This window comes from Colobus angolensis, unplaced genomic scaffold (genome assembly GCF_000951035.1).
Source record: "Colobus angolensis palliatus isolate OR3802 unplaced genomic scaffold, Cang.pa_1.0 Scaffold129, whole genome shotgun sequence".
Taxonomy (NCBI): Eukaryota; Metazoa; Chordata; class Mammalia; order Primates; family Cercopithecidae; genus Colobus; species Colobus angolensis.
The window spans coordinates 1,530,261-1,543,134 of NW_012114141.1; the positions used below are offsets into that span (position 1 = coordinate 1,530,261).

The following is a 12,874-nucleotide window of genomic DNA, read 5'->3' on the forward strand; positions in this document are numbered from 1 at the left end:
GTCCGGCACTCACTAGTGAGATGACCCCAGTACCTCAGTTCAAAATGCAGAAATCACCGGTCTTTTGTGTCCTTCGCGCTGGGAGTTGGAGACTGCAGCTGTTCCTATTCGGCCATCTTGCTCCGCCCCCCGAAACCCCATTTCTACAAAAATTTTTTAAAAAATTGGCCAGATGTGGTGGCTCAGGCCTGTGGTCACAGCTACTCAGGAGGCTGAGGAAAGATGCCTACTTGATTCCAGGAGGCAGACGTTGCAGGGAGCCAAGATCATGCCACTCCATTCCAGTCTGGGTGACAGAGTGAGACCCTGCCTCAAAAAAAAAAAAAAAAAAAAAAAAACTTTGCCCATGATGTTTTTTTTTAACATGTTAACAAATGTCTTCACTATAAAGATTCAAAGAAAAAAAAATCCCATCTGGATTTTGGTCTAAAGAAAAGCTTTTCATTTCATATTAACTAATTTATTCCCCTTTACTGAACAACAAGAACTATATAAGTCACAAATTTACCTTTTGTGCTGCCACAACTTCAAAGCTAAATTAATACTTTAACTTTGTTTGTTTGTTTGTTTTGAGACAGAGTTTTACTCTATCACCCAGGCTAGAATGTAGTGGTGTGATCTTGGCTAACTGCAAACTCTGCCTCCCAGGTTCAAGTGATTCTCCTGCCTCAGCCTCCTGAGTAGCTGAGATTACAGACATCTGCCACCATGCCTGGCTAATTTTTGTATTTTTAGTAGAGATGGGGTTTCACTATGTTGGCCAGGCTGGTCTCGAATTCCTGACCTCAGGTGATCTGCCCGCCTTGGCCTCCCAAAGTGCTGAGATTACAGGCGTGAGTCACCATGCCCGGCCAAATTTAACTGAAGTTTAATTTATTAATTCCAAGTACTATTTCTCTGCTCCTTTTGAATGAATATTTATTATTTTCTCATTTTATTTGAGTTACTTTTGTAAAGTCATTTCAAATCTTTTGTGGAAGAGAACTGGTGAAGGAATGGAGGTAGATAATAGTGGAAGACAGAGGAATGGCTTGGATAGATGTATTCCGTTTGCCCATCTCCTCCTCTGCGGCCAGCATCTCACTCACTGCCCCCTTCAATCCCCCACAGTGGCCTTCTCTTTGTTCCTAACTTGTCAAACTTCTCCCCACTGCTAGTCTTTTAGTTTTACTCTTCCTTTCGCTTACAACACTATTCCCACTATTCTTTATTTAGCCAAAACCTGTTCATCTCTTACATCCCAGATTAAATGCCCATACCATGGGCATGTCTTCCCTGACTGCCCCTTATTATATACTCTCGTGGACCCTGTACTTTTTCTCCATAACACTTATTATCATTGAAATCCTTTGATTTTTTTGACAAATCATCTACTTTAAAAAACGTTAACCCTTTCATTTCCATGTATTCAAGAACAGTTTTACCCAAGATTATATATTCCAATAAAATTGGAATCTAGTTCTCCCTATCCTTTGTCTGCCAATTTTTTCATGTGTAATGGTGAAAGAGCTTTAGGTCAGGCAGCTTAGGTGTTTTTAAATAAGTTCCAGAGAAGTGATAGCAATGAAATAATTACCAATTTTTAAAAACATTTCTGCCACTTTGTTTCTCTCTGAAATATTCAATCTATATTCACATTTCTTCAATTATGCATGAAATGTTTTTTATAGCTGTTTCTAATCCTGGATCCAGTTGAAGCTCACACATTGCATTTAAATTTCATGTCTCTTTAGAATCTTTTAATTTAGAAAAGTCAGTCCATGTTTTTCACGGTATGGACTCTTTGAAGAATCCAGGCTAATATTCCATTTTCTGGATTTGTCTGCTTGTTTCCTGATGGTATTGCTTAATTAATTTTTCTATTCCTTTTTTTAAATAGGCTGGAAATTGGGTCTAGAGTGGGGTTGTCTAATAAAAACATAACATAAGCCACATACGTAATTTTAAATTAGTAATCACATTTTAAAAAGTAAAAAGAGGCCGGGAGCAGTGGCTCACACCTGTAATCCCAGCACTTTGGGAGGCTGAGGTGGGTGGAACATGAGGTCAGGAGATCGAGGCCATCCTGGCTAACACAGTGAAATCCTGTCCCTACTAAAAATACAAAAAATTAGCCAGGCATGGTGGCGGGCGCCTGTAATTCCACCTACTCAGGAGGCTGAGACAGGAGAATGGTGTGAACCCGGGAGGCGCAGCTTGCAGTAAGCCGAGATTGTGCCACTGCACTCCAGCCTGGGTGACAGAGTGAGACTCCATCTCAAAAAAAAAAAAAAAAAGTAAAAAGAAAGATTCATTTTAATTAAATATTTTCCTTAACCCAATATATCTAAAATATGATTCAACATATATTTATCAAAATATATTAATGAGATTTTTTCATTTTTTGTACTAAGTTCTCTAAATCTGTATGTTTTCTATACTTATAGCACATCTCAATTTGTATTAACCATATTTCAAGAACTTAATAGTGAAATGTAACTAGTGGTTATCATATTGAGCAGTGAGGTCTAGGGGCTTGATTGAATTCAGGTTACACATTCTTGGCAGCTGGGTGAGGTGACTCACGCCTGTAATCCTAGCACTTTGGGAAGCTGAGGTGGGTGGATCACTTGAGGCCAGGAGTTCAAGACCAGCCTGGCCAACATGGTGTAACCCTTATCTCTACTAAAAATACAAAAATCAGCCAGGCGTGGCGGCATGCACCTGTAATCCAGCTACTTGGGAGGCTGAGGCACAAGAATTGCTTGAACCCCGGAGGCAGAAGTTACAGTGAGCTGAGATCATGTTACTGCACTTTAGCCTGGGCAACAGAGCAAGAGTGTCAAAAAAAAAAAAAAAAGAAAAAACCAAAAATATTCTTGGCAAGAATGCTTCATGGGTGACAGTATATATTTCCCATTGCATTATATCAGAAGCCTCAAAATATCTGTGTCCTATTATTAGTGATACCAGCTTTGATCACTTGGATAAAGGGGTTATGAAAAGGTTTTCCACTATAAAAAGTTCATTTTCATTCTTTTTTAACATAGAAAATAATCTGTAGGTATTCCTTGGGTACCATGAGACTATCTTGTTCACAACTTTTACCCAGTGATCTTAGAACCCATTGACAATCTATGTAAAAATCAATTATTGCACTGCAGGTTACAAAATGCTAATTTCTTATAATTTATTTTACATGTATTAGCTGACATTCTTTTTTTTTTGAGACGGAGTCTCACTCTGTCACCCAGGCTGGAGTGCAGTGGCCAGATCTCAGCTCACTGCAAGCTCCGCCTCCCGGGTTTACGCCATTCTCCTGCCTCAGCCTCCTGAGTAGCTGGGACTACAGGTGCCCGCCACCTTGCCCGGCTAGTTTTTTTGTATTTTTTTAGTAGAGACGGGGTTTCACCATGTTAGCCAGGATGGTCTCGATCTCTTGACCTCGTGATCTGCCCGTCTTGGCCTCCCAAAGTGCTGGGATTACAGGCTTGAGACACCGCGCCTGGCCTAGCTGGCATTCTTGTATAAGAAGATAAAATATTTACTATTAACTAGAAGGAGCTGTTTATATTAGGGATCCTTCCCCCCTGCCTTATTTTTCCCCTTAGGATGCAAAGAGAGCAGAGGTCACATGGACATCTCACAGGACTGCAAATGCATTGGTGGAGTAAACAGCTCAGGAGAGGGAGGAAATGAATAGAGATCAGGCAGATGAATGTATTTGTAAAGGTAAGGCTAACTGCTATAATTAATAGACTATGAGATTTTGCTGGCTTATAATGGGGTATACTTTTGTGTATGTAAAAGTTCTATGTGGGTGTGCCTGCTAAGCAGGGGTCTTTCTCCAGGCTGTGATTCGGGGACACAGGCTGCTATCTTCTTGTGGCTCTGGCATTAACTAGGGCCTTTAAGTCTTCCGCAACCAGGCTAAAGAGGAAAGAAAGTGGAAATCATTCACCTCCTAACTGTCGTATACCAGAAATGAAACACATAATTTCCACCTGAACTTCATAGTGAAAGCTAGTAAAATGGCTCCACTTAGGTGCAAACAGTGGTGTGGGACTGAAAAATATGGTTCCTATAGTTCAGGCACTTCCCAGAAACATCTATTTTCTGTGGAAGGGGACAGTTAGCCATCACTGCCAAAATGCAGCTGCAAGGACACTGGCTAGAGGATGGTCCAGTGTTTGCTGGCTCTTTCTTAGTTTAACTTCAACAGTAGCAAGTAAATTTTATCTTTTATTTGCTTTGAAAAGAACTAGGTGAGATTTCTTCAAAAAAACCTCCACAGACGGTCATGATTGCTATTTAACAACAGAAACAAGGAAAGAAGGAAGAAAGAATGAGAAGGAAAGAAAGCAAAAAAGGAGGAATTGGAAAGAAAAAGAAAACTCACCATAGCAGTGAATATAGAAGGCATTGAAAAAATCCATAAGTTATTTCACAAAATGTAATGTTGGGGAAAATACAGGTGGGGAAAAGCAGAAATAATCTAAATTGAGACATATTTACCATATTTCCATACCATTATTTCTCTATTGGAGAGATATCTAAAGCACTTACATACATGGTATTCAGAGTCTGAAGTATAAGCTTACTCTTTAAAAAAATACTATCTGGTAATTAACTGAGTGCTTCCACTGATTTTATGTATATATTTTAGATGTTCCCAGTCCTGGGACTCCTGACCTTGGCCCTAATGATCACAAACCTCACAAAGTCCACATTTATTGATTCAAAAAATACCGATTGAATGTCTATCATCTGTTAGGTATGGTTCTAGGTGTAGAAGATACCCTGATGAGTAAGAATCACACAATCACTGTTGTCGTGGAGTTTACAGTCTAGTGATAAAACAGACAATAAACAAATAGTTATGCCTCAAACTCAAAGGATTTCAATAACAACAAGCACTGTGAAGGAAAAGTAGAAGGTCCATGAAAGTATATAATGGGGGGCAGTCAGTGAAGAACTGCATGAGGTGATGGCACGTAATCTGGGACTTGAGAGATGAAAAGATTTTGGCTAAAGAATAGGGGAAAGAGTGTTCTAAGCAGAGGAAAGAGTAAATGTGAAGGACTAGCAGTAGGGAAAGGTCTGACAATTAGAACAGGATAGGAGCAAAGAGAAAGCCAGTGCGGGAGATTGAGAGGGACAGTAAGTGATGTCAATTGCAGTGCAGCAGGTGGGCAGGGGTCAGATCATGCAAGGATTTGTAGGCCAAGCTATGGATTTTTAATGTTAGCCTAAAAACGAGGAGGAGCTTCTAGAAGGATGTAAGCATAGATGTCTTATGATTATAATTTCATATAAAAAAGACTACTCTAGGACTAGCCATGTCAGACATTAAAACATTATACAATTATTTTAAAAGTACTGGTAGATGAATTAAATAGTACCTCAATGGACAGAAAAGAAAGTCCAGCAGAAGACCCAGATATATATAGGAAATCTGTTATATGGTAAATAAGACATTTCAACTAAGTGGGGGGAAATGTATTACTCAACATTTTTAGAAAACTGAGTAACTCTCTAGAAAAAAATACAGTTGTAGCTATACTTCAGAAATTTAAGAGCACAAAATGAAACCATAAAAGACCCAGAAAAAATTTTTGGAGAAGTATACAAAACAATATCAGGAGTGAGGAGTGCCTTTTCTGTGTAGGTTTCAAAATGTAGACATCATGACAATGATGGTTGCTTATCCTAGGCTCTGAGGAGATGGCAGTGAATGGGTTCAAGGTATATTTCGGGGATGGAATCAGCAAGAGCAAGTGATCACTGAATGGGAGGAATGAGTGTGGTGAGGAAGGAGGGGAGCGTAGGAATATGTTAAGGACGACTTAATGAGTTCCAAATTTACAGTCTTGAGGAATTCAGTGGGTAGTAGTGCTGCATATTGAGTTGGAGAAGAAGGGAGGAGGGAATGTTGCAGGGATAACAACAATTTCCGCTTTAGATTAAAACATTTTGTGTTTTAAAGAACACTATCAAAAAAGTGAAAAGACAACACAGAGAGAAAATATTTGCAAATACTATCTCCGATAAGGGATTTGTATCTAGAATATATAAAGAATGCTTACAACTCAATAATAAAAAGACAAACCAATTAAAAAATAGTCAAATAATTTAAATAGACATCTCTTCAAAGAAGATATATGAATAGAAAACAAACACAATAAGAAAGATGCTTAACAGAATTGATTATTAGGGAAATACAAATCAAAACAACGAGATACCACTTAAGAGCCACCAGGATAATAAAAAAAGGAGATAATAACAGTATCAGCAAGAATGTGGAGAAATTAGAGCCCTCATACATTGCTAATGGGAATGTAAAATGGTGCCTGCACTTTGGAAAACAGTTTGGCAGTTTCTGAAATGTTAAACATAGAGCTGCCATATGAGCCCACAATTGCATTCCTCAGTATCTATCCGAGAGAAATGAAAACATATGGCTACACAAAGACTTATACACTAATGCTATGAACATAGCAGCATTATCCATAATAACCTAAAAGTAAAACAACTCAAATATCTATCAACTGACAAAAGGATAAACAAAATGTGACACATCCATACAAAAAAAAATTTGCAACAACAAATAAATGAAGTACTAATACAAGCTACAACAGGGATAATCCTCAAAAACATTATGCAAAGTGAAAGAAGTCAGTCTCAAAGCCCACATATTATATATAAAATGTCCAGAAGAGACAAGCGTATAGAAACAGAAAGTAGATTAGTGATTGCCTAGGGCTGGAAGCGGGAGGAGAAATGGGGGAGAACAGGGAGCAACTGCGAATGGTTTCACGGTTTCCTTTTGGGGTAATGAAACTGTTTAAAATCAGGCAGGCTGGGCACGGTGGCTCATATCTGTAATCTCAGCACTTTGGGAGGTCGAGGCGGGCAGATCACTTGAGGTCAGGAGATCGAGACCATCCTGGCCAGCATGGTGAAACCCCGTCTCTACTAACAATACAAAAACTAGCTGGGCGTGGTGGCACATGCCTATGGTCCCAGCTACTCTGGAGGCAGAGGCATGAGAATCGCTTGAACCCGGTGGAGGTGAAGTTTGCAGCAAGCCGAGATGGCACTACTGCATTCCTGCCTGGGTGACACAGCGAGACTCTGTCTCCCCCCCCCAAAAAAAAAAAAAAAAGGCCGGGTGCAGTGGTTCACGCCTGTAATCCCAGCACTTTGGGAGGCCGAGGTTGGCTGATCACGAGGTCAGGAGATTGAGACCACAACACGGTGAAACCCCGTCTCTACTAAAAATACAAAAAAATTAGCCAGGCGTGGAGGCCGGCGTCTGTAGTCCCAGCTACTCGGGAGGTTGAAGCAGGAGAATCGCTTGAACCCAGGAGGTGGAGGTTGCAGCAAGCTGAGATCGTGCCACTGCACTCCAGCCAGGGTTACAGAACGAGACTCCGAGACTCCGTCTCAAAAATAAATAACTAAATAAAATCAGATTATAGGGATGATTGCACAATTCGATAGACGTATTAAAAACTACTGCTTTGTACATTTTAAGCAGGTGAACTTTGTGGTATGTAAGTTATATCTCAATAGAACTCTTAAAAATCCAGCTTGGGGTATATTAGTTTTCCTAAATATTCTTGAGTTCTCTTAACGCTGTTCTGCTGTCCTGGGAGTGAAGGGGTGTCTCAACAGATTCTAGCGGATGTCAGAAACCTCAGCGTTCGAGAATGAAAGGTAGAAGAGGCGGACGGGGATAGATCATTGTCAGAGCGTTATTTTCTCCCTGTAGTTTCGCCCGGAGTAAGACCACGCCTTTGTTCGTTTCCTAGCAACCAGTTTCCTACCCTGGCAATTCCTCAGGGCTCACTCTTTTTCGTCACTTCTGCTCGGCGACAGGAAGTGAGGTCAGACCGGCTGTTTTCCCGGGAGTTCGGCGTTTGCAGCGGCTGTAGCAGCTGAAGTATAGTGTTTTCCTGGTACTGGCGGTCTCCACTTCTCTCCCGGGTTCCATCTCCCCCAGCCCGGTGGTGAGGCCCTCGAGGAGGGCTCGGAAGGGTGTAGCGACCCGCGCTAGAGGAAGACGAGGCCCAGGAACGCATGGTCCCCAGGGCAGGTTAGGGGGCTGGAAGGGGCAAATCCCGGGGTAACTGTGGAAACTCTTTAGCGTGGCCTCTTCTCTCTGCTGAGACCCCGAGAGCTTTCCCAGTTCTCCTTCCAGGACCACCCGGGTTTCTGAAGAGCGGGACTTTTCTGCGCCCCTCCCCCAACAGCCCACCTCCTGCCTATGAAGAAAGACCCTTCGTAGAGATAGCTTCCCCGCTGCTGACGCGTTTTCCCGTCCCGTCCTCGAAGTAGTCCACTATGACCTCGTTGTGAAGCCTCTGAACGATTTCTTCCCGAGGCCTAGGGTAAATGTTTATGTGTGCTTAAGGTCGTGTGTGTATATGTGTGGCATTTATTTCCTGCAAAACCTGAGTTGGCAAAACCCTGGGCTACGGTTAGCAAGTGCGTATTTTGGTCTACATTTCTTTAACATCTGTGCAAGGTTTCTTGTTGCAGACTAGGGAAGTTTGCACCTTGTTTTAGCTGGGTGAGGGCACACTGGAATTAGGCAGGAAGTGTCCAGGAGTTAACTGAATTTTTAGATCTTAGTTTGACCATTTCAGGAATTCAGTGACCTATTTGTATTAGATGACTCCTAGTCAGTTTTACATTTTTCTTTTTTCTTTTTTCTTTTGAGACGCACGGAGTCTCGCTCTGTTACCCAGGCTGGAGTGCAGTGGAATCTCCACTCACTGCAACCTCCGCGTCCTAGGTTCAAGCAATTCTCCTGCCTCAGCCTCACGAGTAGCTGGGATTACAGGCGCCCACTACCACGCCCGGCTAATTTTTGTATTTTTAGTGGAGAGGAGGTTTAACCGTGTTGACCAGGCTCGTCTTGAACTGCTGACCTCGTGATCCCCCGGCCTCGGCCTCCCGAAGTGCTGGGATTACATGCGTGAACCACCGCGCCCGGCCAGTTTTAAGTTTTTAATGTGTCTGTGTCTTATTTCCAAGAAATTACAGGTTCTTGAACAAGAACTATGTCGTATAGTAATTTTGCGATTCTCATAGCCCCAAGCACAGCATGGAATACATAGTAAAGGCTCATTAATACTTTAAATATCAGAAAATAACACATTCTAACATTTTTGGCTTAAAGTTGAAGAGACCTATCTAAATATAGTTCAGCTCCTGGAAATGGCGATGCACAATAGCAGGATCTTTTTAGGTAAAATAACAAGGTCTTCTTAGAGAAAATAACATGGTCTTTTTAGATAAATGTGTGTGAAATTTAGAGACTGCCCAGAAGGCTAGGTACAGTGCTCTTAGTGGAAGAGAAATATGCTGCATCTGTCTTTTCGGAAGAGACCAAATAATGGAATAATGGTGTTTCACTCCTTCTTTGTTTCTTGTCTTTTTTCTTCATTTGTTTTTCTTTTATGTAGGTATTGTATCCTAACCTTACCGACCCCAGAGGTGCTTGCCATTATGGGAAATCAGCTTGCTGGCATTGCTCCCTCCCAGATCCTTTCTGTAGAGAGTTATTTTTCAGATATTCATGACTTTGAATATGATAAAAGCCTGGGGAGTACCCGGTTTTTTAAAGTTGCTCGAGCCAAGCACCGAGAAGGCCTGGTCGTTGTGAAGGTTTTTGCAATTCAGGATCCCACATTGCCTTTAACCAGCTATAAACAAGAGCTGGAGGAACTGAAAATCAGGCTTAATTCTGCACAGAACTGTCTGCCTTTCCAAAAAGCATCAGAAAAAGCATCTGAGAAAGCAGCTATGCTCTTTAGGCAGTATGTGCGAGACAATCTCTATGATCGCATCAGTACCCGTCCATTCTTGAATAACATTGAGAAGCGCTGGATTGCTTTCCAGATCCTGACAGCTGTGGACCAAGCACACAAATCTGGAGTTCGTCATGGAGACATCAAGACTGAGAATGTGATGGTCACCAGTTGGAATTGGGTTCTTCTAACTGATTTTGCCAGTTTTAAGCCCACTTATCTTCCAGAAGACAACCCAGCAGATTTCAATTATTTCTTTGACACATCACGGAGAAGAACTTGTTATATTGCTCCTGAACGTTTTGTTGATGGTGGGATGTTTGCCACTGAGTTAGAATATATGAGAGATCCTTCAACTCCACTTGTAGACTTAAATAGCAATCAGAGAACAAGAGGAGAGTTGAAGAGAGCAATGGACATCTTTTCAGCAGGTATTTGAGTGGGTCACATTTGCTAAAAGATCATGTGTTTATCTTTTAACTGTTAATCAGAAATGTAGCTTTTTTTAGTCACCAGATATTGAAAAGTTAATGTCTTGGTTTGTCCTCAGACACTATTTCAATTAGAGGCAGCATTCCTGCATTGGATGACACTATTTCAATAAGAGGCAGCATTCCTGCATTGGATATGTTTAAGTGCCTAGGAAATGCAAACAGCAGTTTGTTTACACAAACAGATAAACATATTTGCCTGCCTACTTTTTTTGTATGTGTCAGGCACTGTCCTAAGTGCTAGGGACATTGATGGATAATATATTTTCATAATGCTTCCATTTTAAAGTGACCATGGATATTGCAAAAGGACATTTCAATGCAGTGTTGTTTACTGTGGTGGTAATAAGCATTGAGTGCTACTATATGAACACATAGATACTTAAATTAGTCGTCATGGTGGTGATGAGTCAAGAGGTGGGATCAAGAAAGGCCTCTTTAATAGAAAGATGATATTTACATTGAAACCTGAAAGTTGATTGGTAGTTAACTTTCATAGAGTAGTTTGTTTCAGACAGAGGATGTTGCCTACACAAAAGCTTAAAAACCAGAACATGATGCACTGATGTGTTTTCTGGAACACAGAATGTGAATTAAGCAAGGCCCAAATTCAGGCCAGATCATAAACAGTCTGGCCTGACTGTAGCATGGAGAGTGAATTTTGCAGGGAAGCTACACAGAAGACAGGAAAACAAGTTAGGAGAAAACTGCCACAGTCCAGGTAAGATGATTGTGACTGGCTTAAGGTTGTGGCAGAGTTGGAAGGAGTGGAGAGAAGTGGTAATGCTTAAGAGATTATCAGTAGATAGAATTGTTACGATTCTGTCATTGGAAGATGAAGTCACAGGAACTTCTCCCCGCCCACCAAACAGAGTGGATGGTGATGCTGGTCCCTGAGACAAGGAGACACAGGAGGAGGAACAGGTAAGGTTGGGAAGATAATGAGGTCTGTTTTAGATATGTTAAGTTTGAGATTTCTGCCAAGTATTCAGGAGAAGATGTACAACATGTATTTGGTTATATTTTTATTTATTTTTAATTTATTATTATGTTTTAGAGATAGGATCTCACATTGTTTTTTTTTTTGTTTGTTTTTTGTTTTTTTGTTTTTTTGTTTTTTTGAGACGGAGTCTCGCTCTGTCGCCCGGACTGGAGTGCAGTGGCCAGATCTCAGCTCACTGCAAGCTCCGCCTCCCGGGTTCACGCCATTCTCCTGCCTCAGCCTCAGGAGTAGCTGGGACTACAGGCGCCCGCCACCTCGCCCGGCTATTTTTTTGATATTTTTTAGTAGAGACGGGGTTTCACCTTGTTAGCCAGCATGGTCTCGATCTCCTGACCTCGTGATCCGCCCGTCTCGGCCTCCCAAAGTGCTGGGATTACAGGCTTGAGCCACCGCGCCCGGCCCGGATCTCACATTGTTGACTAGGCTGGAGCGCAGTGGTGGAGTCCTAGCTCACTTCGGCCTTCAGCTCCAAAGATCCTCTTGCCTCAGCTTTCTGAGTGTAGTCAGGACTACAGGCGCACACCACCACACCCAGTTGATATTTTTTAAAACATTTTTGGTAGAGACTGTATTTTACTATGTTGCCCAGAATGTTCCTGAATGCCTGAGCTCAAGCTGTCATCCCACCTCAACCTTCCAAAGTGTTGAGATTACAGGCATGAACTACCACACCTAGCCCAGCAATTGGTTATAAATTTTTGGGGATAGAAATCTGGGATAGAGACGGAGATTTGGGAGTTATCAGGAAATAGGTAGAAATTGTAGCCAGGAAAAGTTTGTACAGAAGTGATTCTTAAGCTTTTTTGGACTCCCTTAAAAAATTTAATGAAATTAGTGGACTCATTCCCTGGAAAAATGTACCATGCATTCATTCCTATATATTATTTCACATGCACAGACCACATGAAACTGAGCTATGGATTCCAGATTATTTAAGAATTTATGGGATAGAGAGGAAGGAGAAGTGTGTTGAGGGTGGTACTCTGAGGGACTTCGAAAGAAATCTGGCATCAGTGCCATTTTTGGTAAATTTTGTGATAGTTTGGCTTAATTTTTTTCTCGCTTGTGGGTTTTATTGCCATTGCTTTTGGTGTTTTAGTCATGAAGTCCTTGCCCATGCCTATGGCCTGAATGGTATTGCCTAGGTTTTCTTCTAGGGTTTTTGTGGTTTTAGGTCTAGCATTTAAGTCTTTAATCCATCTTGAATTAATTTTTGTATAAGGTGTAAGGAAGGGATCTAGTTTCAGCTTTCTACATATGGCTAGCCAGTTTTCCCAACACCATTTACTAAATAGGCAATCCTTTCCCCATTTCTTGTTTTTGTCAGGTTTGTCAAAGACCAGGTGGTTGTAGATGTGTGGTATTGTTTCTGAGGGCTCTGTTCTGTTCCATTGGTCTATATCTCTGTTTTGGTACCAGTACCATGCTGTTTTGGTTACCATGCTGCCTTGTAGTATAGTCTGAAGTCAGGTAGCGTGATGCCTCCAGCTTTGTTCTTTTGGCTTAGGATTGTCTTGGCAATGTGGGCTCTTTTTTGGTTCCATATGAAGTTTAAAGTAGGTTTTTCCGATTCTGTGAAGAAA

The 12,874-nt window shown here is 41.4% G+C and overlaps 1 protein-coding gene across 1 annotated transcript in view; it reads left to right on the forward strand.

The window, feature by feature from the left end:
* The first annotated feature begins 7,842 nt into the window (after positions 1-7,842).
* PIK3R4 (phosphoinositide-3-kinase, regulatory subunit 4) overlaps positions 7,843-12,874 on the forward strand; it is an 80,228-nt gene continuing 75,196 nt past the window's right edge. The window contains exons 1-2 of the mRNA XM_011933682.1: positions 7,843-8,372; positions 9,453-10,228. Coding sequence (XP_011789072.1) covers positions 9,496-10,228 — 733 coding nt within the window. The 5' untranslated portion in view covers positions 7,843-8,372; positions 9,453-9,495. The remainder of the gene's footprint in view (positions 8,373-9,452; positions 10,229-12,874) is intronic.